General features: G+C 36.3%; 1 protein-coding gene across 4 annotated transcripts in view; it reads left to right on the top strand.

Annotated features, from left to right (window-relative positions):
- TNFRSF19 (TNF receptor superfamily member 19) overlaps positions 1-23,769 on the top strand; it is a 54,547-nt gene that overhangs the window by 5,490 nt on the left and 25,288 nt on the right. For 3 of the 4 annotated variants that reach the window (XM_085216152.1, XM_085216151.1, XM_085216154.1), the window contains exons 2-5: positions 7,043-7,123; positions 7,816-7,926; positions 18,433-18,611; positions 20,582-20,667. In XM_085216152.1, coding sequence (XP_085072278.1) covers positions 7,058-7,123; positions 7,816-7,926; positions 18,433-18,611; positions 20,582-20,667 — 442 coding nt within the window. In that variant the 5' untranslated portion in view covers positions 7,043-7,057. Of the gene's footprint in view, positions 1-317; positions 465-7,042; positions 7,124-7,815; positions 7,927-18,432; positions 18,612-20,581; positions 20,668-23,769 lie in introns of all 4 variants that reach the window. The other variant, XM_085216153.1, reaches the window with a different exon arrangement.

Here is a 23,769-nt window from a genome sequence, read left to right as displayed (position 1 = left end):
GATATTTGTTTTCTACCCTAAACGAATACTTCATCCCTTTAACAAAGGGGGTCCGGTAGCGTTTGATGTGAGCAGGAGGGGCAGACTGGCGTAACCCCTTTCCAGTTACTGTGTAAGCAGAGGTGGTTCTAGAAACACAAGTCTCGTGGAATTGCAGGGCTTGGAACTTGGGGTCCCTTCCATCCCAAGCCGTTCTGTGATGCGGTGACCTCAAGGGATGGAGGAATTAAGCTGATTTTGTTAATTACTTATGATCAGTAATTTCTTAAATAATTATTAATTATATTTCAGAGAGTTGCTCTGGTTTACTTTATTAGGTCAGCGACAAGAGGCTTAAATCTCCAGTTAAGGAGGCAATTGAGTACTTCCCCAGTTTCTGTAACTTGCACTTGCGGTCCTGACAGAAGAGAAAGAAAGTAACTTGTCTCTACTTTTTAAAGCATTGCATGCTACACGAAACTGCTGTAAGTTGCTGGGTAAATGTGACACGTTGACATTGCAGTGGTTACTGTATTAACCAACTTACTGCTTTATGATTCTTAAAAGGGGCTTTGAAAAAGAACCATTAGTCTGCTTTGGTGTAAGTGAAACATGAATGTAATAATGTCATTCCTCTTTCATTCTCTTGCTTTTTCACACATTCAGGTACGTACAAATGAAGCTCTATGCTGATGTTTCATATAGAACATTGGTGTCTCCAGGAAACTGAGATGAGTGAGATGTATTAAACAGAAGAAGCAACTCTATTTACAAAAGCTTTAATCTTGAAGCACAGAATGGTCATTACTTGTATGAGTAGTCTCATCAGCTTCAGTGGGATTAGCACCTCTTATCTGAATCTTGGGCTTGAACCCTCTGTAAAGTGTTGCTTAAGTGAAGGAAAAATGTCATTACATTTACATCTTTGTCACCATATTTTGCACTAATTTCTAATTAATAATATTATTAATTTCTAATTAATAATAGTCTGTTCTTCCATGTTGAAGAACATGAGTCATGAGCTATTTTGCATCACTTTATCAGCACAGATTTGGAAGCATCACTTTCAGGTAGAAAAACCAGGATGAGTTGTGTGGATCATTCTCAAGTTTTGCTGATTGTTGATTGTGCCCTTCTTGATACACTGGAATATGTGCATTCTGTAGGTACTGTATATGATGGCTAAGATACCATAGTATTGATTTTTTTTTTTTTTTTTAATTGTGAGAAGAAATTAAATCATTATCATTACTCCTGCAAACTCAGGTGCTTCAGTTACCATGAATCAAAGCACATGGAGCATAAATATTTCCTGGTTGTGTGCAAACCTCCTTTCTCTCTGCCCCCAGATTCTATTAATCGTAATATATTTCCTATAATCAGTGATGTTCCTGTTTTCTGTTTGCTGTCTCTGATTTAACTATCCCCATCTTAAAATATATAAGTAATTCCATAGCTTCTTAATTTTGTACAATTTCATGTCTGGCCATTTCCAGAAAGTGTGGATTTATTCAATAGAATATTTAACGTGATGAACAGCAATTTTTTTTTTTTTCTTCTCCACGTGGGTCATCTCATAGCAGCTGGAGCAAATGTAGTCAGACAAAACCTTGTTTACTTTACAAAGGGGAAGACTACAAGACTTGTGGGCAGGGTGTAAAGCGAAGGTGTTCTAGAGGCATGAGACAGAATAGCAATGTGTAGCTTTGTAGTGGAAGTTCTTGTCCCTAGCTTGTTCCTTTTGTCTCTATCATTACAGCAGCATAAGTACTTTCCCTTCTCTTGTTTCTTGCCCATGGGGCACTGACTCTGCTAAAGCCATCTGCCACTCCTTGTCATTTTATTGCATGAAGTTGACAGCTGCAGGTGGGAAGCAGGGTGCTTAGAGGGGAGCAGAGATCCTATTCATCACATGCCAGAGACCTCTGTTGGCAAGATTACGTGATTATATTTTCAGTCCTCTTTCTTATCCAGAACTAAATAGAGTATTCTTTGTCAGTGTTATGGAAAGCATGAAAAGTGGTGGTCAAATGTGAATGTCAAATCAGTTATGGTACTTGGTAGATCTAGGAAATTTAAGCAAATTCAAAGTTGGGACTCTTCACCCATTATAAAGGTTCCCTTACAAGTAGATGGTAGCATCTTCAAAGTTGCCATGCCTATCTGCATAAGAAACCCGCTGGTAGGCTGCAATGTAATCTTGCTGCCTTGAGTCTTGAGGTGATGTGTCTTTCATGCTGAAATTTTTCTTTTTTTTTTCTTTTTTTTTTTTCTTTTTTTTTTTTTTTTTTTTTTTTTTTGGTAGAGGAGGAGGAAATATTTTTTTGGTGAGTAGACTTTGAGTAGATCACCTCTCCATCTCATTTGCTTGAGCAGCAGACGTACATTTTGGAGGATAGTGCATTGTAGGATCCCAGAAGGCTGGAAGTTCTTACTTCCATGATTCATTTATTGCATGGTATTAACTTTTGCTTTGATATTGCCCCTGCAGTCTTGTAACTATACAACCTCTTAATGGGGCTTCTATGTACTGACTTCAATATGTTGATTGTGAGTATTTTAGAGGCAAAACATTCTTCTCATTGCTACTTAGTTGAATACAAATGAATAGCTTTTGTCCAACTTACATCAGTGTACTGACAATTGGTATTAAGAGAGAACAAATTTATCCGTTGGCAAACTGCTGTTAAGTGCTGCAGCATCTGCTTTTCAGTTGGGGCTTATAACAAAACTGAAGGCAGAAACAGGAAACAAGCAGCTGGCAGAGTTACGTCTCCTTGGGGACTTGCTTTCAATACAATGATTTATTAATGTGCCTTAACCATTTGTATTATTTTTATTGAAGTGCTATCATGAAAAGTAACTTTTTTCCATATGCTTAACTGAGAGTTTTCTTTATAGTATACAAGCTTGTTTGTTTTTCATATGTCATAGCCAATATATTGTCCTTCTGGATAGTTTGGTTTTTTTTGTGTTTTTTTATTTCTTATCAGCACTTCCATGATATAATAGCACTGGCATTTATACATATCTACTGAAATGATATGAATGTGTTTCAGAGCTACTAAACCTGCTCAAGTGCACTGAAGTTTAAGGCCCAGAGTTCTGTAACCATATTTGAAAGATTTGATTGTGAATTTTCTGAAAGATATCTTGTATCACAGACTGAATGCTGTGAGATTGCACTCTGTATGTGATCAGTCAACAAATTCCAAGCACACTCTACTCTGTAGATGAGTTGGAGAAGTCTGTGACGGTTGGAAGCCAGTTCTAAAACACTTGATTTTTTGGAAGTTTCGTCTGGGTTTTGGAGCTCTTGATGATTGAAGGTGTTGGATTTGGCAAGTGTTATAAAAGCAGTAGATTTTTCTTTTCAATAGAAAATATTTCAGAGTTGCAATAAAATTTCCACACCTAAATCAACAAAATATGTTTTAGTACAGTGTGTTTCTCCATATGCATTCTATGTCTTAAATCTTTGAGGTAAATGCTATAATAAGGTTATCTTATAACTGGTATGACAACTTCAGAAGCTGACGTACAGAAATATGATTAATTATCAGTGCGACCAACTTGTTATTCTGTGCCACCTTCTATTAAGAAGTGGCATTTGTTTTATAATCCAACTCTGGAACAGAATATTACAAACATAAAAATGCATCATTTGCTTGTTTCAATATTGATTTTTAATAAATGGCCTATATGCTAAGAAACTTTATTAAAATATTAAATGTTCAGTTTATTGCACATTGGAAAAATGGATGAATGTAGCTTCATTACATAAGGCTAATACATTTTAATTGCAGTAGTATGGCAAGTAGTGGATCTCCTGGCCAGTAAATCAGGCTGTTCTCAGTTTCCTTTTTTTTCCATCCTTCAAGTGACTTGAAGTCCATTACAGACTGTTCAGATATTGCCATGGCTTCATATTTTAGATCATCAGGCTTACTGCAGCTCAGTGATGCTATTTTTATTGATAATATTGTATACAACTTGACATAAACATATACAGTTGTTGTAATACATTTTTTTATGTCAGCCACTATTCTTACAAGTAAATATTTGAATTTAAAATGAAACATACTTCAGTGCTATAAAGAATTATTTTTTGAATTCTTTGGTAGTATTATACAAATGAACGTAACTGAATTAGAGCTGTTATGTTTCAAATTCCTTACTATTATTGTTAAAGAAATAACGTCACCTCATTCAGCTTAGATATTCACTTGATAGTCCCTCCTAAGCAACTCAGTTATGTTTACAACTTTGTTCTAATTACACAACCATATGAAACTCTGCTTTCTATAGCTGTTAAGCGTGTGAAGTACTCAACTGTTGTTTTTTTTTTCTTACTGAATACTAATAGCAGCGTCAAGAAGTCAATAAGAATTTCTTTACTTCAAAGAATGATGCTGAGAGTAATACTCAAGTCTTCCCTGAAACATTTTTCCTGATCATTAAGGTGGAAAATCTCACAATTTGTCTTTGGTCTAATCTAGTTTGACTTCAGTTGGGAGGGAGTGTTAATCTGCCTGAGAGTAGAAGGGCACTACAGAGGGACCTGGATAGATTGGATCAATGGGCCAAGGTAAACTGTATGACTTTCAATGGGGCCAAGTGTCGGGTCCTGCGTTTTGGCCCCGACAACCCCAGGCAACCCTACAGGCATGGAGAGGAGTGGCTGGAAAGCTGCCTGATGGAAAGGGACCTTGGTGTATTGATAGACAGTCAGCTGAATATGAGCCAGCAGTGTGCTCATGTGATCAAGAAGATCAATGGCATCCTGGCTTGTATCAGGAGTGGTGTGGTGAGCAGGACTAGGAAGTCATCCTGCCCCTGTACTTGGCACTGGTGAGGCCTCAGCTCGAGTACTGTGTTCAGTTTTGGGCACCTCAGTACAGAAAGGACATGGAGGTGCTGGTGCAGGTCCAAAGAAGGGCAACAAGGCTTGAGAAGGGCTTGGAGAATACACCCTGTGGGGAGATGCTGAAGGAACTGGGGCCATTATAGATACATTAATACTGTCAGTTTCTTATTCCAATTTAGTGCACCTGATAACTAACCTAATAATAAGTTTTTTGGTACTACTTATCCATTTTCCGTTTCTTTTATGATTCATATCTCTTCTCTGGAGATATTCAAGTCTCGCCTGGACGCCTACCTGTGCGACCTGGTGTAGGGAACCTGCTTTGGCAGGGGGTTGGTCTCGATGATCTCTAGAGGTCCCTTCCAACCCCTACAATTCTGTGATTCCGTGATCTTAGGTTAAACTGTTGTATTGGGGTCATCAGACTCTTCCCAAGATTTCCTAGTATCACATTTCTGTGCCTGTTTTATCCCTCAGACTTGAAAAAGCAACCTCAATAGGATGCTGTACCTACTTGTAGTTCTGTTACTTCGTTGTCTTTTTACCTATGTTGACATGCATATAATCTGACAAATGTTATTAGCACACAGACTGGTACCATTGCTAGGTGAGGAAGAACTGTAAGAATGGAATCTTGGCTTTTCTGTAGAATGCCTGACAACACCTCTCTGCCTGCTCCATCCTTTCTGGGCAGACTTTAATTTTTTATTTTTTTCTTAAAATAAAATTTTGAATGTTAAAATACATCAACAGTGCCATTGATGTACGCTTTCTTCTTATTCATTAGAATTTTTTAACTAGGGTTTTCATGCTGGGAAACATGAAACTGAGTGTTGTAACACTTGATGTAGCACTTATTATAATACTTGATTTGTTCTCATTATGATTGTTGCATTTTCTTATGTGTGTTATGCTTGTCATAGCTCCATATCATAAAACACTTTGAAGCTGTCCTTAATCTTTTTCTTTAGTTCTTTTCTTACGCTTGGGTTCCATCCCTTCATTTGCCAATGTCTTTTACTCCTAAATGATAAATTTTTATAATCTTATATATTAAAAACATAATTAAACATCGCTCCTTAAGTTTTGAAGTAGGCCAGTAATACTTAAGCATTATTTTTCACATAATCTAGGTGAAATACAATCTGTTACTATCATAAATGCAAGCTAGGACCACATTCAAATATAATAGTACATGGGCTAAATTTACTTCTTCTTTTCTTATTTCTGTACAGCATGGATTTCTGCACAAAATGCTATGCCAGTTTTTCTAGTTTACTGACCAAAAAAACCTGGAAATGAACATGAACTCAAATAAATAAAAGTGAAGTGAGAAGAAACTTTCTATTGGCCATGTACGACTTGTGAATGATTGTAGGCATATGGCATAGACCAATGGTTTGTGGTCTAATAATCCAGGAAACCTAACCCCACGTCTGTGGTAGATTCAGACTGTTCCCATTTATTTATTTATTTTATCATTTGCTTGTTAGAACTTCTTTAATTAAGCAAGGCTTTGTAGGCTTTCTTTTCCTGAGGTAGGCAGGATGAGATTTGCTTATGCTGTTTGAAATGCCTTGCATTACAGTCTTAGCCTACCTGATCTTAAATGATCATTCACACGTTTTAAGAAGTTAATTTCCTTTGGTGAGGAATAGAAACAAAGCCTATGTATGCCTCCACTTCATTGCAGAGCCCATTTTGCTCCACATTACACCATGTGATCAGCTGTGCGAAGGAACATGCGTGTGATCAGCTGCATCCTGACTGATAAGTGGCACTTGGAGAAAATGATTTTTGGTTGACCCTGTGCTTAGCTGGTGTCTGACAAGCAAGCAGGATATGTTAGGGGTCAACATCAGATGTTAGGAGGTACTAGGTCTGCAAATGTTGAAGTTCTCTGATCTGGATCGTTAGCAGTCTCTGAATTTTAAGAATTAGGGCTACAGAAACTTCATGCATATTGCCTTATCTTCTTAAAAAAGACAACATTTTATTGCAGAAACATCATAATTCTATTAGCTAATTTTATTGTGTGCTTATTTATTAACATTGAAAATATATTTGTGTGTGTTTGTGTTATTTATCTTCCTTGAATCTATCAGAAGCATTTTAAGACTATGAATAGATAGTTAAGCTAGAAGATGTATGCTTGATCTAAATTTTTTTCTTTCTCTTTTTCTGTGGGGAGTGAAGGTTCAATTGTAAGAAATGGATCCTAAAGGATTACAAGGAGAAGACAAATTGAAGATGCTTATTATCTTACTAGCATATTTGGTAAGTATGTAATTCAGCTTTGTTCCAAGATGAATGTTGAAATGAATGATTATGTCAGACAAAGGAGTGGTGTCTTCTGTGTGTAACCACTAAGTCTGGAAGACTCAAACCTATTTAAACAACTATAAAATATTTTTTTCAATTTTAATGTGAGCTTGGTTATCTACTTTGTGTCGTTTCATGTACTGTTATTTCAATGTCAATCTGTTAGTACAGTATGCTGTATAGGTATATAGTTCAGGAGTTTGAAGCGTCCATTTTATCCATATAATATATTAGCATGGCATGTAATTACATTCGTTTGTAGGCATACCTCAACTGACCTGCAGAGCCAAGCTCTGAAACTAAGGGTAATTAATGTTTCATTGCTATCAGAAAGGCATTGGCCTTTCTGAAAGGACTAATACACAAAGTAAGAATTTGGAAGCAATTGTGGAGAGCATTTTCTGTGATAAAAGTCTGTAGACATTGAATTTAAAGTTCTCTTGAGAGCACTTAGGTCTGATAATGTTTCTGGCTAGGATTCATTTAACTATACTGAGCCTTTGCATGGCTGATGGTAGTGCTTATGGTATTCCTCATAATGCAGAAAATCATTTTTTAAGATAAAAATTGTGATTTCTCTGACTTAGAGTTTGTATAAATTACATATAAATCAGAAATACAGTTAATCTTTTTTTTTTTTTTCTTAGCTAAGTAGGGTAATTTGTGAGACTGGAGACTGCAGAGAACAAGAATTTAGAGACCACACTGGGAACTGTATTCTCTGCAAACAGTGTGGACCAGGAATGGAACTCTCAAAGGTAAGCATATCAGGCTTTTTTGACTTTCTTCCAATAAATGCATCTTCATATGTCTACCATAATAGATGTATCTATGATATGAGTTTTTTTCTGATGTTTTGACTTCTGAAACATCTTTGGCTTTTCAAGTAACATGTGTTGTGATGCTCGTGATGTGAAATCTTCTGCTAAGAAAATGATAATAAAATAATAAAACAGTAGAATTGTTTCTAGTTTATAGAGATAATTCCACCTAGACAATCTTTATGTATCTTCTGTACAGTGACTGAACAGAATAGTTTATAATCAAAAATAAAAGCCTAAATACGTAAATACTAAATAGGATTCAAGTGAGATCTGAGATGGTTTTTTAGACCAGTTGGGTGATTGGTGAGCAGTGTTTTCACTAGATCTGTGGTTGCAACAGATAGGTGGGTTGGGCAGATGGTTTCAAATAAGGCTAAGTTCCTTTATTTTACAACTTATTAATGCTATAAATCTAGTCTGTATCATCTGTGTAAAATAACCAAGAAGACTGGAAAAATATATGTAATATGTAGAAAGCATGTAAATATTTCTTGTTACTACTGTAAGTAAAACAAAAAAGAAGATGATTATGGTGAGTTTGATTTTAATTATTTTTTTCTTTTAAAACACAACTACATCTCTTCTAAAAGAAAATCTATGTGGAAGTTTTGAAGTTGGCAGTTTTTTTAGAAGTCCAGAAGTGAATCAATGGAAATGAATGATGATGAATGGGATTCAATGCATCTAGGGATTTTGCTCAAGTTTTTTTCCAAGCTGATATTTAAGTATTAATGCAAGTGATAAGGGAGATTTTAATTGTTTTCAGCACAGAGAAAGTAGATGTTGTGAATGAGTAAGGGTAGCTAATAATGATGCAGTTGAAACAAGAAATGGGAGAGATTAGAACCAAATTAACCACGAGTCTTGGAGGGATTTGAACTTATACTGTAAAGTATGAGCAAACTTCTCAGCCTTATGTGTGACTTGCACCAGTGTCCAGCAACTATATAAACATCTTGCCCATTAGTGTGAAACTGAGTGTAAAAAGGATGATAAAATTAGAATTTAGGGTATTATTTAAGAGCTATGAAATTTAGTTTTCAGAGTTACTTTTGTAAGCAACTATGTTATGTAGATGTGAAGGTTTTTTAACTTAAAACTTTACTAAATCTGTGTTTAAACAACAGGGAAAAAAAAGAAGCTTTCAGCTTGTTTTCTTTATGTTTCTTCCAATGTTCAACTCTGAAAGCAAGCACAAGTAACATACTGCAGTTCAAGGGTGAAGAGATTTACTTGAAGAAATTCTTATGCTTATTAATCAGCAAAAGGTGATTGCCTTATAAAGCATTGAAATGTCTTCACCATCCCTCCACACCTTGTTGTTGGCATTCAATGAAATATTTAGTTTAGTACTTTAGTGAGGATTGCTTTCTACGTTACCCAGTGTTAGAATGCTACGTTACCCAGCATCATAGAATCACAGAATGGCCTGGGTTGAAGAGGACCACAACGATCATCTGGTTTCAACCCCCCAGCCCTGTGCTGCCAACCACCAGACCAGGCTGCCCAGAGCCACATCCAGCCTGGCCTTGAATGCCTCCAGGGATCGGGCATCCACAACCTCCTTGGGCAACCTGTTCTAGTGTGTCACCACCCTCTGAGTGGAAATCTTCCTCCTAATATCTAACCTAAACCTCCCTGTCTCACTTTAAAACCATTCCCCCTTGTCCTATCACTACCCATCCTCATAAACAGCCGTTCCCCCTCCTGTTTATGTGCTCCCTTCAAATACTGGAAGGCCACAGAGAGAGCTCCCCAGAGCCATCTCTTCTCCAAGCTGAACAAGGCCAGTTCCCTCAACCTTTCCTCATAGGAGAGGTGCTCCAGCCTTCTGATCATCCTAGTGCCCTCCTCTGGACCCACTCCAAGAGCTCCACGTCCCTCCTGCTCTGGGAGCCCCAAGCCTGGATGCAGTATTGCAGATGGGGCCTCACAAGAGCTGAGTACAGGACAATCACCTCCCTCTCCTTGCTGGCCACCCCTTTTTTTAATGCAGCCCAGAACACAGTTGGCCTTCCAGGCTGCAAGCACACACTGCTGGCTCATGTCCAGCTTCTCATCCCCAGGATCCCCAAGTCCTTCTCTGCAGGGCTGCTCTCAAAGGGTTCTTCACCCAGTCTGTATTGATACCTGGGATTGCCCCAGCCCAAGTGCAACGCTTTGCACTTGGCCTTATTGAACCTCATTATGTTCACATGAGCCCACTTCTTCAGCCTGTCCAGGTCCCTCTGGATCACTTCTAGATTTGCAGTTAAAATTCTGAGTTGTGATACAAGCTTTTCAAGGCTGAGATAAGGATTACTTTTCATATAGAAGTAAAAAAAGAAAGTAAATGCATTGGAGCTACAGAGAATTGTGAGAAACGTGTAAGCAAATTATGGTGTGAAGACTGGAAAGAATTAAGCTTCTCAATTCCGAATGGGCACGTTTTCAAGAAATGGTCGTGTCTTAGTGCAAACCAAAGTATCTCAATTTATGCTAAATGTGATTTCCTTAACTTTGAGTCGTGTGTAAGGTTTGATTTATACTGGTAAGATAGATAAAAAAGGCTCTGTCAATTTGAGGTCACTTAAAGAATGAAAGATGCTAAACCAGTTGCTTAACTCTATGATGCTTTATTTTTCACTATACAAATGAGAACTGAAGTAGTGCAGGAAGCAAATGGTTCCTTTTCTGAATCAATATAATTTTTGTCTCCCTTCCCAGAAGAAAGCGGTCTTGAAAAAGGCTCTCAGAAAACACATCAAAGGAAGACACTTCAGTAGTTCTAAGCCTTCATAAAATTTTGTCCCTAGATGAAATTATTAAAGTGAAGAACATAGATTATTTTTTTTTTTAAGTGGGCAACTGCTAGCAAACAAACAGAAGGAAAATGAGAGCTGATGATTTCATTTCTTTCCATGTTAACCTGAAATAATTGGTAGAACAATGTGGCTTACTTATTATTGTAACAGGTTAAAAGTACTTTATAAAAATACAATGAACAAAAGTGAACAGTGGATTCCAGTTTAAGATAATCACAGCATCATAGAATAATTTTGACCGGAAAGAAACTTAAATCCCTCCCAGTTTCAAACTCCCCCGCCATGGGCAGGGTTACCTCCCACTACATCAGGTTGCTCAGGGCCCTATCCAACCTGGCCTTGAACACCTCCAGGAGTGGGGGATCCACAGCTTTTCTGGGCATCCTATGCCAATGAGGCATTCAAAGAGCTGCTGTTACAGCAGTTCTAATGGTTAGTAGGGAGTCAAAAAAGAAAATCTTGAAGGGTACTATTTTTTTTTTATTTTAAAGAAATAATTACTTTAAAAAAACATTTCTGAAAAAGAGAGTCCCATTAAAAGAAAATAGCAAAAGCTGAAAAGAATAGCTGCAGCATGACTCAGAATTATAGAATACCCTGAGTTGGAAGGGACCCACAAGAATCTTTGGGTTCAGCTCCTCACCTCACATAGGATGATCCAACATTTGAATCCTGTGTCTGAGAGTGTTGTCCAAATGCTTCTTTAACTCCAGAATCTTGGGGCTGTGACCACTGCCCCGGACAGCTTATTTCAGTACCCAGCTACTCTCTGGTGAAGAACCTCTTCCTAAGCCGTAGCCTGACCTTCCCTGATGCAGCTCCATGTCATTGAAAAGTTTAGATCCAGAAACAGTTACATGAAATAAACTGGGTTTAGTGTTTGTGCGTGTGCTGTTTTGTTTTATAAATTTGTTTCACATACGAAGTATGCTAGAAGTTACTTATCTATTACAAACAGGAATGTTAATCCAACGGATCGAGTACAAGTTTGCAACCAGAATGAAACACTGTTCAACCAAACACTTCTCACGTTACCCCAGGGAGTTGATTTCTGCTCTGGAGGCCTATGTGTAAAATAAGAAAAGGTGACAGTATTTCTCAATTTAGAAAGGTATTATTAAATGCTTAATACTATAGCAACAACAACAAAAAGAATCCTAATAACTGTAACAAAAATCCTGTATATATACCTGCACATATATATGCATACACACACATACATATGTACAGATGCAAGGGGAATTTTGCCCCACACAGCTATCAATACTGTTGATGCAAGTTTGTGATACACTCAAGTATATCTGTGGCAAGATGGGAACATGCTGGACTCATACAGGTCCTAACTTGATTAAGCTTTAACCATTTCTCATTAGTTAAGTCACCTTTGCAGCTGGCATCACATAAGATTTGCAAGTCTGATCTTCAGTTGTCACTGTGGTTTCCCGTAAGCATAGGGACAAATAAGGCCTGCTGACTTCATTGAGTTTTGCAAATCCACAATAAGAATTCCTTTTTTTTTTTTTTTTTATAATCATCGTGATTAAGTAACAGCATATTAGTATTGACTTCTGTAACATCATGTACTCAGTTTTACAGAAGCAAAGTACAAAAATACACGCACGTGTGTACTTAAGCAATAAGCTAGTTGCTGTCAATTCAGCAGCATTGTATTTAACAAGGCACAGGATTCACTTGGAACCTGTCAGTCAATTCCTTAAACTATTTTTTTGAAAACAAAACAGGAAAAAAGAAGCACATGGATACCATTGTATTTTACTATATATTTAGTTTTATAGTCATGCTCACACAACAGTGTATTTGTGATACTTTTAAATAGGAGCAGCCAATATTGCAAGGAAAACGGCAAACATTTCTGATAATCACCTAGAAACTTATTAAAGTACAGCATAATTAATAAATAAGCAAACACTGCCTCTATCACGTGCTGCAAATTACTTCAAGTATATCATTAAATCCAGTTTCCCGTTGTATTCTGACCTCTGACTTCAAGTACTTAGTTCATTCAAGCTGTAGTTCAATAAGGCTACTTTTCAACTACATGTCAGTTACAATCATAGCATTCCATCCTCCACCAAGATTCACAGGAAGTTGTACATCTGTTTCTAAGGGAAGTTTTATTTTCACTCTCGTTCAGGTTTGAGCAAAACCTACTCAGTAATTTCAGTTCTGATGTGGTGGCAACTAAAACAGTATGTGGGAGCCTATCAATATCTGGGGAAAATAATTGCCTAAACACTGAAATCCAATTAAGCATTCATAGTTTTAGAGAAATTAGTATTAAGAATCAGAACTGTCAGACTGAAGAAAAAGTTAAAAATATAACACAAATAACATACTACTGCAAATCATAACCTACCTATTATAGTTTACCTTCAACTTAATAAATAAATGCTAAAGCATAAGTAATTAGTGAAGGCATTAGTTTCTACAGCCATTTTTAACTTGACAGGTAAGTATGACACAGCAATGTATGCTAGAACTACAACAACTGCTTCGCTTGGACTGCTGTTAGAGTGTCATAATCATGAATACATCTCTATATTACCCCCTTTCTTCCCGAGTCTTTCATTCGTCAAACTTAAGTCCAATCAAATAAATAAATAATGTAGCAAACATCCAAACAAAGCCACATTTATACCATTAGTCACCTTCAAATAAATAATACTGTTCTAATGTACTAATAAGATAAACTCTAGCTAACTGGAACAGGTTGCCCAAGGAGGAATGTGGTTCTGGGCAGCCTGGTTTGATGGTTGATGACCCTGCACATAGCAGGGGGATTGAAACTAGATGATCTTTGTGGTCCTTTTCCACCCAAGCCATTCTGTGATTCTATGATTTTGTCAGCAGGTCACAACTGAGGTTGTAGTTCAGAAATATTGAACTGACAATAGTGTTTTTTTCTTATAGTGCACTGCCCGAGCATACAGTTGTGCCAGCACAGTAAATCTTTAGGATGTACTAGAAAACAGATTGCTGAACTGATCACAATCTGTCTCATGATCAGATGTACATTTTAGCATCATGCTCAGTTGTATCAGTAGTTAAGGACAGCGTACTACAAGGAAGAAAGAGCACAGATGAAAGGGAAAGAATGCTTTAAGCCAGTTATGTCACCAAAAACATGATAAATGCCATCACTAGCAGACTGTTGCCTTTGCAGGCAGGGGCACCTTGAGGGCTGCTGATGTAGGGCTGTTCTTTGCATCATAGGTTACCTCCTCGTGCTAGGTATTCGATGAAGGAAAGGGGGCTCGCATCATAGCTCAGAACAGGAATTATGAATTAATCAGAAAGGTGCTGTTTACATCTACTTGTGAATTTGTCCTTACAAAGAAAATGAGGTGGTATTGCATCTGACGTTATCCTGGTGAAGTTACTGAGGGCAACTGTTGCTGTGTTCAGCTGTGACAGCATAACTTTTTAAAGCTAGAGGGCTGCTTCTGAAGAAACCTATCATATCCACTGCAGTAGAGGCTAACGTGTTCCAGGGTCGGTCTTGGACGCTGGAGCAGATGCCTGCCAAGTCTTACTCACCAAACGTGAAACTCTTCTGACACTAACTTTGCCACAGGAGCTAAATCTCACATTTGCAGTGCACTGTTGCATCCTGTCCTGCTCTGTGACTTCTGTTGGCAGGTGCATCTGATTACTCAATTGTAGACGAGGCGGATCCCAGCCATGATGTAATGCTGCAACCTGTTATGTGACCTGATTTTTTCATGTCTTAGTAACTGAAAGGCTTTTTTTTTTTTTTTTTTTTTTTTAGAATATCGAAGTGTTCATTTAGTCATGATGGACCAAGTGGATTTTCTTAGTGTTGTACAATATAAGGACTTACTTAGGTTGAGGATAATCAATAGAACAAAGGGAAAAAAAACTGTAAAAAGTACTGTCAGATTATGATTTTCATGATGCATGAAAAAATTTTTAAATGGAATTTGAAGTTATTTTAGTTGAAAGACTCTAATTTGCTGTTCACTTACTTTCTGTGCTGTACTCAACTTCTAGGGAAGAACCACACCAGTTAGTTCCATTAGCCTTCATTATCTGCTGCACTTTTGGCTTTTCTGTCTGAGTCAGTATATGGGTAGTACATACTGAAAGAAAAGGTGTAAAGCTGCTAACACAATATTTTTAAGTGCCTGTTTTGTATGTATTTAATATGTTTTAACTTCAAACTAAGTTATGGATTTATTGTCCTGTCTTGCTAGAGATGTTTTGGAGGCATCTGAAAAGTTTTTCTGGGGATCAATGTATTCAAGATGATGAGATGCCAAGTACTGTGACAGTGAAGGTTTTATAATTATCCATAGAACAGAAGTGCATTTGAACTTTGAGGATATTTTCAATGAATTTTAATGCAGTTTTCTAAATTAATATTTCTCTTTTCTTAGCTTGTACTGTGTATTATTTGAGAAAAATTTCATTCCTGTTACCTATTACCATTGATGGCAGTGCTGTACGGAGAAAACAAAAAGAAAAAATGGGCAAAGTGTTCTTCACAGCCTGCTTTGCAAAAAGAGAGACAAATATAGTGTGTGTTTACCTGCTTTTTTTTTTTTTTTTTCCTGATGTGAAAACAGAAATAATTGTTTGAAATCCAACTAATGGAGGTCATAAGCTTTTCCTCTTTCCTGCAGTCCTGAGGTGAACTACCACAGGAGATAAGTGCTTATTTCTGAGCACGGGTGGGAGAGTAGGAGGGATGAGGGGAGCTGAGGACTATTCAGTTCTCATATATAACTTGCCATATAATTTGCCAGCTTTGTAAATACAGCACTAAGAAAACTGATGTACATCAGTTTTGCACGTGTACTGATAGAAGATGAAAAGTCAGTTGTTTGTCTCTTTGTGGGACAGATAAATCATAAAATCCAAATATTCAAAAGGTTTGAATCCATCACCTAAATAATATCCTTCAGTTTAAGGAATGCAATTAATTATGAGTACAGATTTCTTTGAAGTTCTGCCTGGATTACAAGCTTAAATATTTATTTGCACCTGCCAGGCAGTTAACTACCTCAAATATTATGCGAACATAAAAAGCACATACATAAAGTTGTAGCTGTTATGGATCTCATCTGCAGAATTCCTGGCAAAGACTTAGAAGTCATCTTTGAAAAGACTGGAGATGCTAAAATCCCTTGGGCAGAAGATTTCTTTATATTGCATCTGCCATTTTTACTGCTCAGTAGTAAACCACTCCAGGTTAAAAAAGATCACTAGGATTTGTCCATATATCTAACTACAGCAAAGCAGATCTGTTAGATCTAGAAAGAACTAACCAAAACTTGAATACTTTGGGTTAATGAGTTAAAAGTGTTTAACTTCATTTCCTGGTGTTTGCTTGTTTTTAACTGGAAACTTCAAAGGTAGTCTGGAAAGGAAAACTTACAATCAAGTTAATCTAGGTTTTATATTTGAAAATTTCTAGGACTTGGGAGGGACTGTTTTCAAGTGATTTATCAAAAGATCCAAACATATAAAGTTTGTCTGGGCTATATTGTATATTATGTAACACTGCTATTTGGGTGATCTAAACAGAAAGAACATAGAGTAGAAGGAATGTGGTAAAGAAAATGTTTATTTGGAGTTAGGAAAGCAAAATGTTGTAACAGAAGTTAGTCTGGTTCTGGTCCTCAGTGGTAATTGTGCCTTTGTATGAAATCTTGCAATTGCATAAATGAAATTGAATACACTGAGACATTTTTAGACAAGATACTGGTGACTATAGCACTTCTATTTTGTTTTAACATTGATTCCCAGCAGAAGCCAATAGACTAAGAATTAAGTAGTAGGAAAACATTCTGTGGCTGAAATCAATTTAAAAAAAAAAAAAAAAAAGAAGTATTTGTATATCTGTATTTGCGTACTACCATTGTTATGGGCAATATGTTGGAGGAGGAGCGTGCTGTACGTTATATGAAACCAATATGTTTTCTTTGGTATTCACTGATTGTCTGTTCCTTAATATGAAAAAAGATAGCAAATAATTGCATTTCTGCAAAAAAAGAAGAAAAAGTTAGAACTTATTTCTAAGTTATCCCCTCTGTGTACTCTTTAGTTCATGGATCTAGAGATGGAGGAAAGATATTTCATGTCCATTTGTAGTTGCTTTCTTAGAAGTGTTCGTTTTGTGGGTACTTGACTGCTTGTTCTCCAGATGACAGTATTTTTAATATAAAGAAAATTAGAAAATTAGAAAATTCTTAGAGTGTCCAGTAAAACGCATCCTTAGAGGTTCTTTCTTTCTGATACTTTACCATATCATTGCAAATCTAAGGCACTAAAAGCACATATTAGCTAAGTCCATCACAGATCAAGTTTCATGAATGTTCTCAAAATAAAGTCGTGGAGAAGCCTGTGTGCATTTGTGAGGCTCAAAGCCATTTACAGCAGTAGACCTCCTTAGATGACAGTCTGGGAAAAGTCATTTGCGTGCATGGAACATGGAGCTTTGTGGAGGAAACTGGTGGAAATCTGAAGTTGCTCCAGTTGAAGAACTCCTGCAGTTTTCCTGTTGGGAATTTGCTCTATACTTCCATTAAGACTGCACGCTGGAGAAAGAGGTCCTCATGATGTCTTTCCCATCTATTTCTGTCCCCATAAGTCCTTTCCAATAATCTGTTGCATCCTTTTTGCTTTTGTGTTGTGCCACTAATGCATTTAGTCAAATTACTGCAAAAATTAATAGGATATTCAGATGGGAAAAGTAAGCAACAACTCCTAGTGACTTGATATAGCTCTTAAAAAAAAAAAAAAAAAAAAAAAAAGAGAGAGAGAGAAATGAAATATATTGATAGTTCTGGATAATTAGTTTGTAGAACCCGATCCCCAAAGTATTATGGATAGTTTGGTATACTGTTTCTCTTTGTTGCCAATCAGTTGTATTATGTGTCTTTTTCCAAATGAATGGAAAGAATCTCTTGAAATTGGTGAATCACCAACCATAACAGTATTCCCTATGTAGTCAAATATTATGCATCCCTCTGATTCCCAGACCTATTAATTTTTTTCTGACAGGTTAAGTACTGTTAGAGCTGGAGTGGGTTGAGTTTCTGAAATTCTTAATGGCTAAGCAACGTTTTGTGTGTAGCCAATGGTCATTAACCAGCTCTGTTTTATTTGGTAACAGAATTTCTAAGCCTTTGAAGATCAGTACACTCTATTCAGCAATTAACTTTGTTCACCTTAACTGTGAACCTTAATATCAAAGTGCTTCTTTGCTGTATTTGTAACTGAGTAAGTGCCTTTATACTTCACTTGTCCCAGTTTCTGCACTTTCACATGACTGACCTAATTAAAAAACAGACAGCTCAATAATTCTACCATAAGCTAGTAATAATGAAACTGTGGGAGTCCTTGAAGCCCTTTATCATTCAAATACACAGTGGTTTCTTGAATAAAGTGGTTGACTAAGTATTACTTATAGAAGTAAGGGAGATTATTAGCAGTGGAAGACACATTTGAACTTGCTGAATGGATTCCTTTTGTCTCTAGAAAGACTACTCTCAGTAATAATTATACCAGGTCTTCATTTTATCCCAGCATTCTCTTCTTGTTCATGCTTTCAGTGACTGAATAGCTTACTGTTGCTTGTTAATCCCTACAGGAATGCGGGTTTGGATATGGGGAGGATGCACAGTGCATGACTTGCAGGCCAAACAGATTCAAGGAAGACTGGGGCTTTCAGAAGTGCAAGCCTTGTCTGGATTGTGCACTAGTTAACCGTTTTCAGAAGGCCAACTGTTCTGCCACCAGCAATGCACTATGTGGAGACTGTTTACCAGGGTAAGGCCATTTCTGAAGATGAGACTTGAACAAATTCAAAGCTTATTTGCATTAAAATTGATTGATAATATTTTCCAGATGAATGCTTGGATAGATCCTTTACGTAACTATGAAGGACCCATGTTCTAATCTTGGCTTTGCCAGTAACTTTTTGTATCATCCAAGCAACTAATTTCAGAATTTCTGTCTTAATTGTCAACTGTCAAAATAGTCTGATAAACACCTACTTGATTTATTAGAGAACTGTCCATGCGATGCCTGAGTGAAATACAAATGTTGTTACTTGTGAGATCCTTCATTGTTTCAAAATGTTTAGTTTGTTATAACATAGATATTTATCTTCTTGAAGAACTGATCACATTATTTAGTTGGCTTTTTTTCTCCTCTCCTTAATAATATTTCTCACATGTATATGTTTTCAGGACTAGAGTAGTGATTTTGGTTCACGTTCCTGAATTTCTCTTACTAATTTGGTAAATTCATAGAGTATGATCCTGACTGAAAAATCATAAATGTATCTAAAGGGGCAAATTATAAGCGTGGAGACTTAATCAAACAGCTATGGTATAAGTCAGGAGCTGTGCTTTGTTTGTTTGATCTTTGTTGCTAATCTTCTCCCTTTACAGAATTTAGTTGCAAGGTCTCTAAAAGTTACTTTACTTTATGGCCAAGTTCCACTATTATCAGTATTTGTTGTAAATTTGTTAAAAGACATTTCATGCCTTTTTGAACTATCAGTTGGTAGTATAACTGGTAGGTGTAGGTTATGAGAACTGATTTGTAAACTGTAGCAGGTTTTATAATTTCAGGATATGTATTTCAGATATATAGATGTAGATATACATTACAATTTAATTTTTATATTTACTTATTTTCAAAGCAGCTATCAATTACCTGAATGCTGTTGAAGCTCCTCGTATTATTCTTCTCAAGACAGAAGTGAAGCCTTTTCATTTAAAAAGCAATTAGTAAAGCTTTGGTAACTAGTATTAGTTTAAGTCACAGTTTAAGATTAAATGTTACTGCCAATGACATCTGAAAAGTTCTAAAGCCAAATGACTGGTTACATTCTTATTGCATGTTATTACATATGTACTGTAGGGCTTATTTGGCTGTGAAACAGGAGACAATTTTCTTATGGTGTAAATAATATAAGCTGTATTTTTGTAAGATGGAAAAGGAAGGAAAAAGGAAGCCTGAGTAAAACATGATTTAGAAGTGAACCTTAAATGAGCTTGCTTGTAAGTATTCTGCTCTAGATCTATGTGTTTGGGTACATGTTGAGATGGCAGCTGTTAACACAATGTGCTTTTACTGACAGTAAGGTTGGAAACATGAATAGAGGAATCACTGAGTTTCCAGTCTGGAGCTTATGAGGAATTGAACTATAGAAAGTGACACCACTTATTTACCCTACCCATCACTTTAGATGTGGCCTAAGAGAATGGATGTACATATAATCTACAGCTGGCTAAACTAAAGGTTTAGCTATTATCTCTCATAGAATATGATGGTATCTGTTTTGCACTGGTTTCAAAGTGTCATTTTCTATTTTTCATCTTCAAAATGATTCAGTAGCTGTGTCAGCTACAAACAGATGTTAACAGATTTCATTCAGAGTGAATAATCACATTGGCACCTCCAGTCCTAGAGCCTATAAATCTGTTTCTATTTATGTTGTTAGCGTGGAAGTTTCTTGAGCAATTGGAAAGCTGTTTGTTTTAGCTGATATAGTTTTCATATTTTAGAGGAATATTTATGTTAGTAGTAAAACAAAAGTAAAGTTAGTACTTTTTTCTTAATGTGCCGCAACAGAAAACATTTTGCTAGGTTAATACTATGGTTGAAAAAAAGCCAGACCTACTTGATTAGGAAGGTATTTTAGATAAGTTCTTTGTACAAGACTATGACATCATTCAAACGTCTCTGAGAAAGACTTTGTCACTATGAATTATTCTTCTATTTTCTAGTTTTTATAGGAAGACCAAGCTCGGAGGCTTTCAAGACATGGAGTGTGTTCCCTGTGGTGATCCTCCTCCTCCCTATGAGCCCCACTGTAAGTGTCCCTCACCTCATGTTGGAGTAAAATTAACTTTTTGCTTTAGAATGTTTAAGCTGAAAGTCTGGCAAAAAAATGTATCTAGCGAAGAATTCTTTGCATGACTTATTTTTCTTCTTTTGTTGGTAAATTGTTTTGTGAATACTTTTGGACAGGCCCAGCATTGTTATTACAAAGCTGTATGACCAATCACTGGAGGATAAACAATCCTCTGTCCTACTACATGGTTGATTCCAGTTCTAATTAGTGAATAGAAGTTTGTGATATGCAGAAAGGATTATTTGTTGATATCTTTAAAATAACTTCTAAGGTTACAGCAAGGGAGAATGCTATACATAAATTTAGTAGTGTTATATGCATTAAGAAGGAAACAGGTACGGAGTTTCTCTCTTCATTTTTGGTCAATGAGAGGATATGAATCTTTTTGAAATGAGAGAGTCGCCTTTTGTAACAGCAGCTTTTTAATACATTTTCTAAGACAATTGATGGTCTTAGAAATTCAATATCCCATTGAATTCTTAATTCAATAAAAGGAGTGGATTTTTCTCATTGCATTTATTATTGTCTGCTTTGTAATATGAAAAATAAAACTACTTCAGCATAACGTTGTGGAAAATGTTGGGTTTACATGTGTAACTTTCTGTAAATGTTATGTTTTGGGAGCTTTCCACCTTTCCAACCAGAAGCAATTCTTTATAGAAAGCATGAGTTGTCAAGTTTCTGAAATTCACCATGTTGTACATGTTTAAATACAAAACAACTACTACAGTCTTTATAAACTGAAATCCTACCATGATGTGAAATTACAGTATTTCATTGTGGTTCTCAGAAGACTTTAATTAAGAATTTGTCTATTGGTTCCTCAGGTCTCTAAAATAAGATATCTCAGTTTAAGATAGTGTATCTTCTGTCCTCAAAGCAGCCTATGAAGTTATGCCTAAAATGGTCAGAATGAATTGAAACCTGCTTATGAGAATTTTACTTAACATCACAAGGGGGAAATATCTCAGTTTTAAGTCTAAATAGAAAGTGTGTTTCTACAAGAAAGTATAAATAATAGTGTGTGAAAGTCAGTTTTTGAAACCTAATGCTGAAAATGCTTGCAGTTTATTTCACTAATTAATACGTTTTGATAGCTTAGAAATTTAAGTTTGCATGAATTGAAGTTAAATGGAGACAAACGACTAGGGGCAAGCTCTCCATTATAGCTGGCTGAGTTCTAATTCTCCACTTTTCTTATCTTCTTTCTTTCCACTATGAAACAGAAAGACAAATATTAGTGCAGCAAACTCTTACATTGCAGATGAAAAGGAAAAGTTTAAATGTCTTGTTTCAATGAATTAATTGTCCACTGAGGTGTGTGGCAAATTTTTTATTTGCTTAAGAATGTTACCAAAAGGACACAAAGGCTCACAGCCCCCTGCCTGGACTAAAGGTTCCTGTTAAAGCTGAGACATGGATGAAGTCCTTTCAGCACTACTAGCTGTTGATTATTACCCAGTTAGTTATAAATCTAAATGCTTGCTTTTATCTTCTTTCTTTCTGTAGACATTTTTAAACAGATCTGGTTTAAATATTTACTCAGGAAAAAAATGAGTTTGTGAATTGCTAAAGGCAACTTTGAAAGGATTCTATAATGAACAAGTAAAGAGAGTATTAGAGGCCAGGAGAACTGCTATCACCTTTGTTTAAACTTAAAAGAGAAGACAATAAGTTGTGTGTCTTAGGATGCCAGAAATTTAAATGCACCATTATGTAGTTATATTTTGCTTAGTTCAGGTAAATAAACTGAAAATACCAATCCTATATATAGGGGAAGCATCTAAACGTTAGAAATGAAAGCATGTTTTTTAAATGACTGCTTATGTTCACTTTCTAGACTGAAGTTGTTTCTTTCAGCTGTAGATATTAAGATTTCATTGAATGACAGATAAGAAATAATATGAACTAGGAACTAGTCAATCCCAATCCATCACAGGTATAATTTCTGAAATGTAGGATAGCATAGCTTGTCCCAAACTGGACTGTTCAGCAAATAGTGATGTCCAGGTTTGATGACGGATTTTTTTTTTCTCAGCAACAATTCAGGCTTGTAGAATTCTCCCTTCTGACCGTCTAGACCAGTGTTGTGCTACCCCAGTGACTACTCTGAAACTGTTCATGAAACTATTCAGTAAGCTAGATTGTGGATCCCTCCACGGTGTTAAAAACAACTACTTTATTAAGGTTATTTTTTAATCTGATGAGTTTGTTAATACCAAAGCGTTTGTGCTGACACAACTGAAGGAAGGATGTTCAAAAGGCTGGGGTAAGGAGCAGAAGATTTCTGAAAGATCTCATTGCTTTCTTTGAGCAAGTACTGTGTTTTCTGCTAGGCTGTGTTAGCAAATAAGCAAAAAATGTAATAAACCGTACTCTGTTGTTTTTTGGCCACCTGATGGTGGCAGATAAATAATTTTATTGCTTAAATTTTGATCAGCTTGGCTATGTCAGCTATTCTTACAAGTGTTTCCTGTTGTATCATTCAATTCAAAATACAGAACTGCATCTGAATATCACCTGACTTCTCTAGCCTCTGAATAAGGCTTCTACTGAGAAGAAGAACCTGTAAACATTTTTTGAACTGTTTGCAAAATCTGGTTCCTACTGCTTTCATGCTACTGTTCCTTTCTGGACCAATCTACAATCAGTGGTATACTCCTACTCCGTGCAAATACTTTATAGAATTTGGTTGTACAAACAAACTGGAATAACTCACAAGATGAAGTTAAAATTCAGACACTAAGAGTGATTTACAGCAAAGCCAGCATCACATTAGCAGACCTTATGCTCTAATGTTAAAACAACAACAACAAAGCATAGTATGTTCTACCCAAGTCAGATTGACGTCATGATTTCTTCTGCTTTCTTCTTCATGGCATAAAACAAGCAGCATTGGGAAGATAAGAGAGCAGGGATAGGATACTATTCCATGTGGAGCTTGGGAAACTTGTCTCTACATATTACGGGAAGTAAATGCATCATTTGCATCAATGAGGCAGTGATGTTTTGTTGAATAAATCACAGCAGGGAAATATCTACAGTTTGATGGTAACATCA

This window comes from Meleagris gallopavo, chromosome 1 (assembly GCF_905368555.1).
Source record: "Meleagris gallopavo chromosome 1, MGAL_WU_HG_1.1, whole genome shotgun sequence".
NCBI lineage: Eukaryota > Metazoa > Chordata > Aves > Galliformes > Phasianidae > Meleagris > Meleagris gallopavo.
Note: the sequence above shows the minus strand (reverse complement) of the source record. Positions and strands in the feature narration are given on the sequence as shown.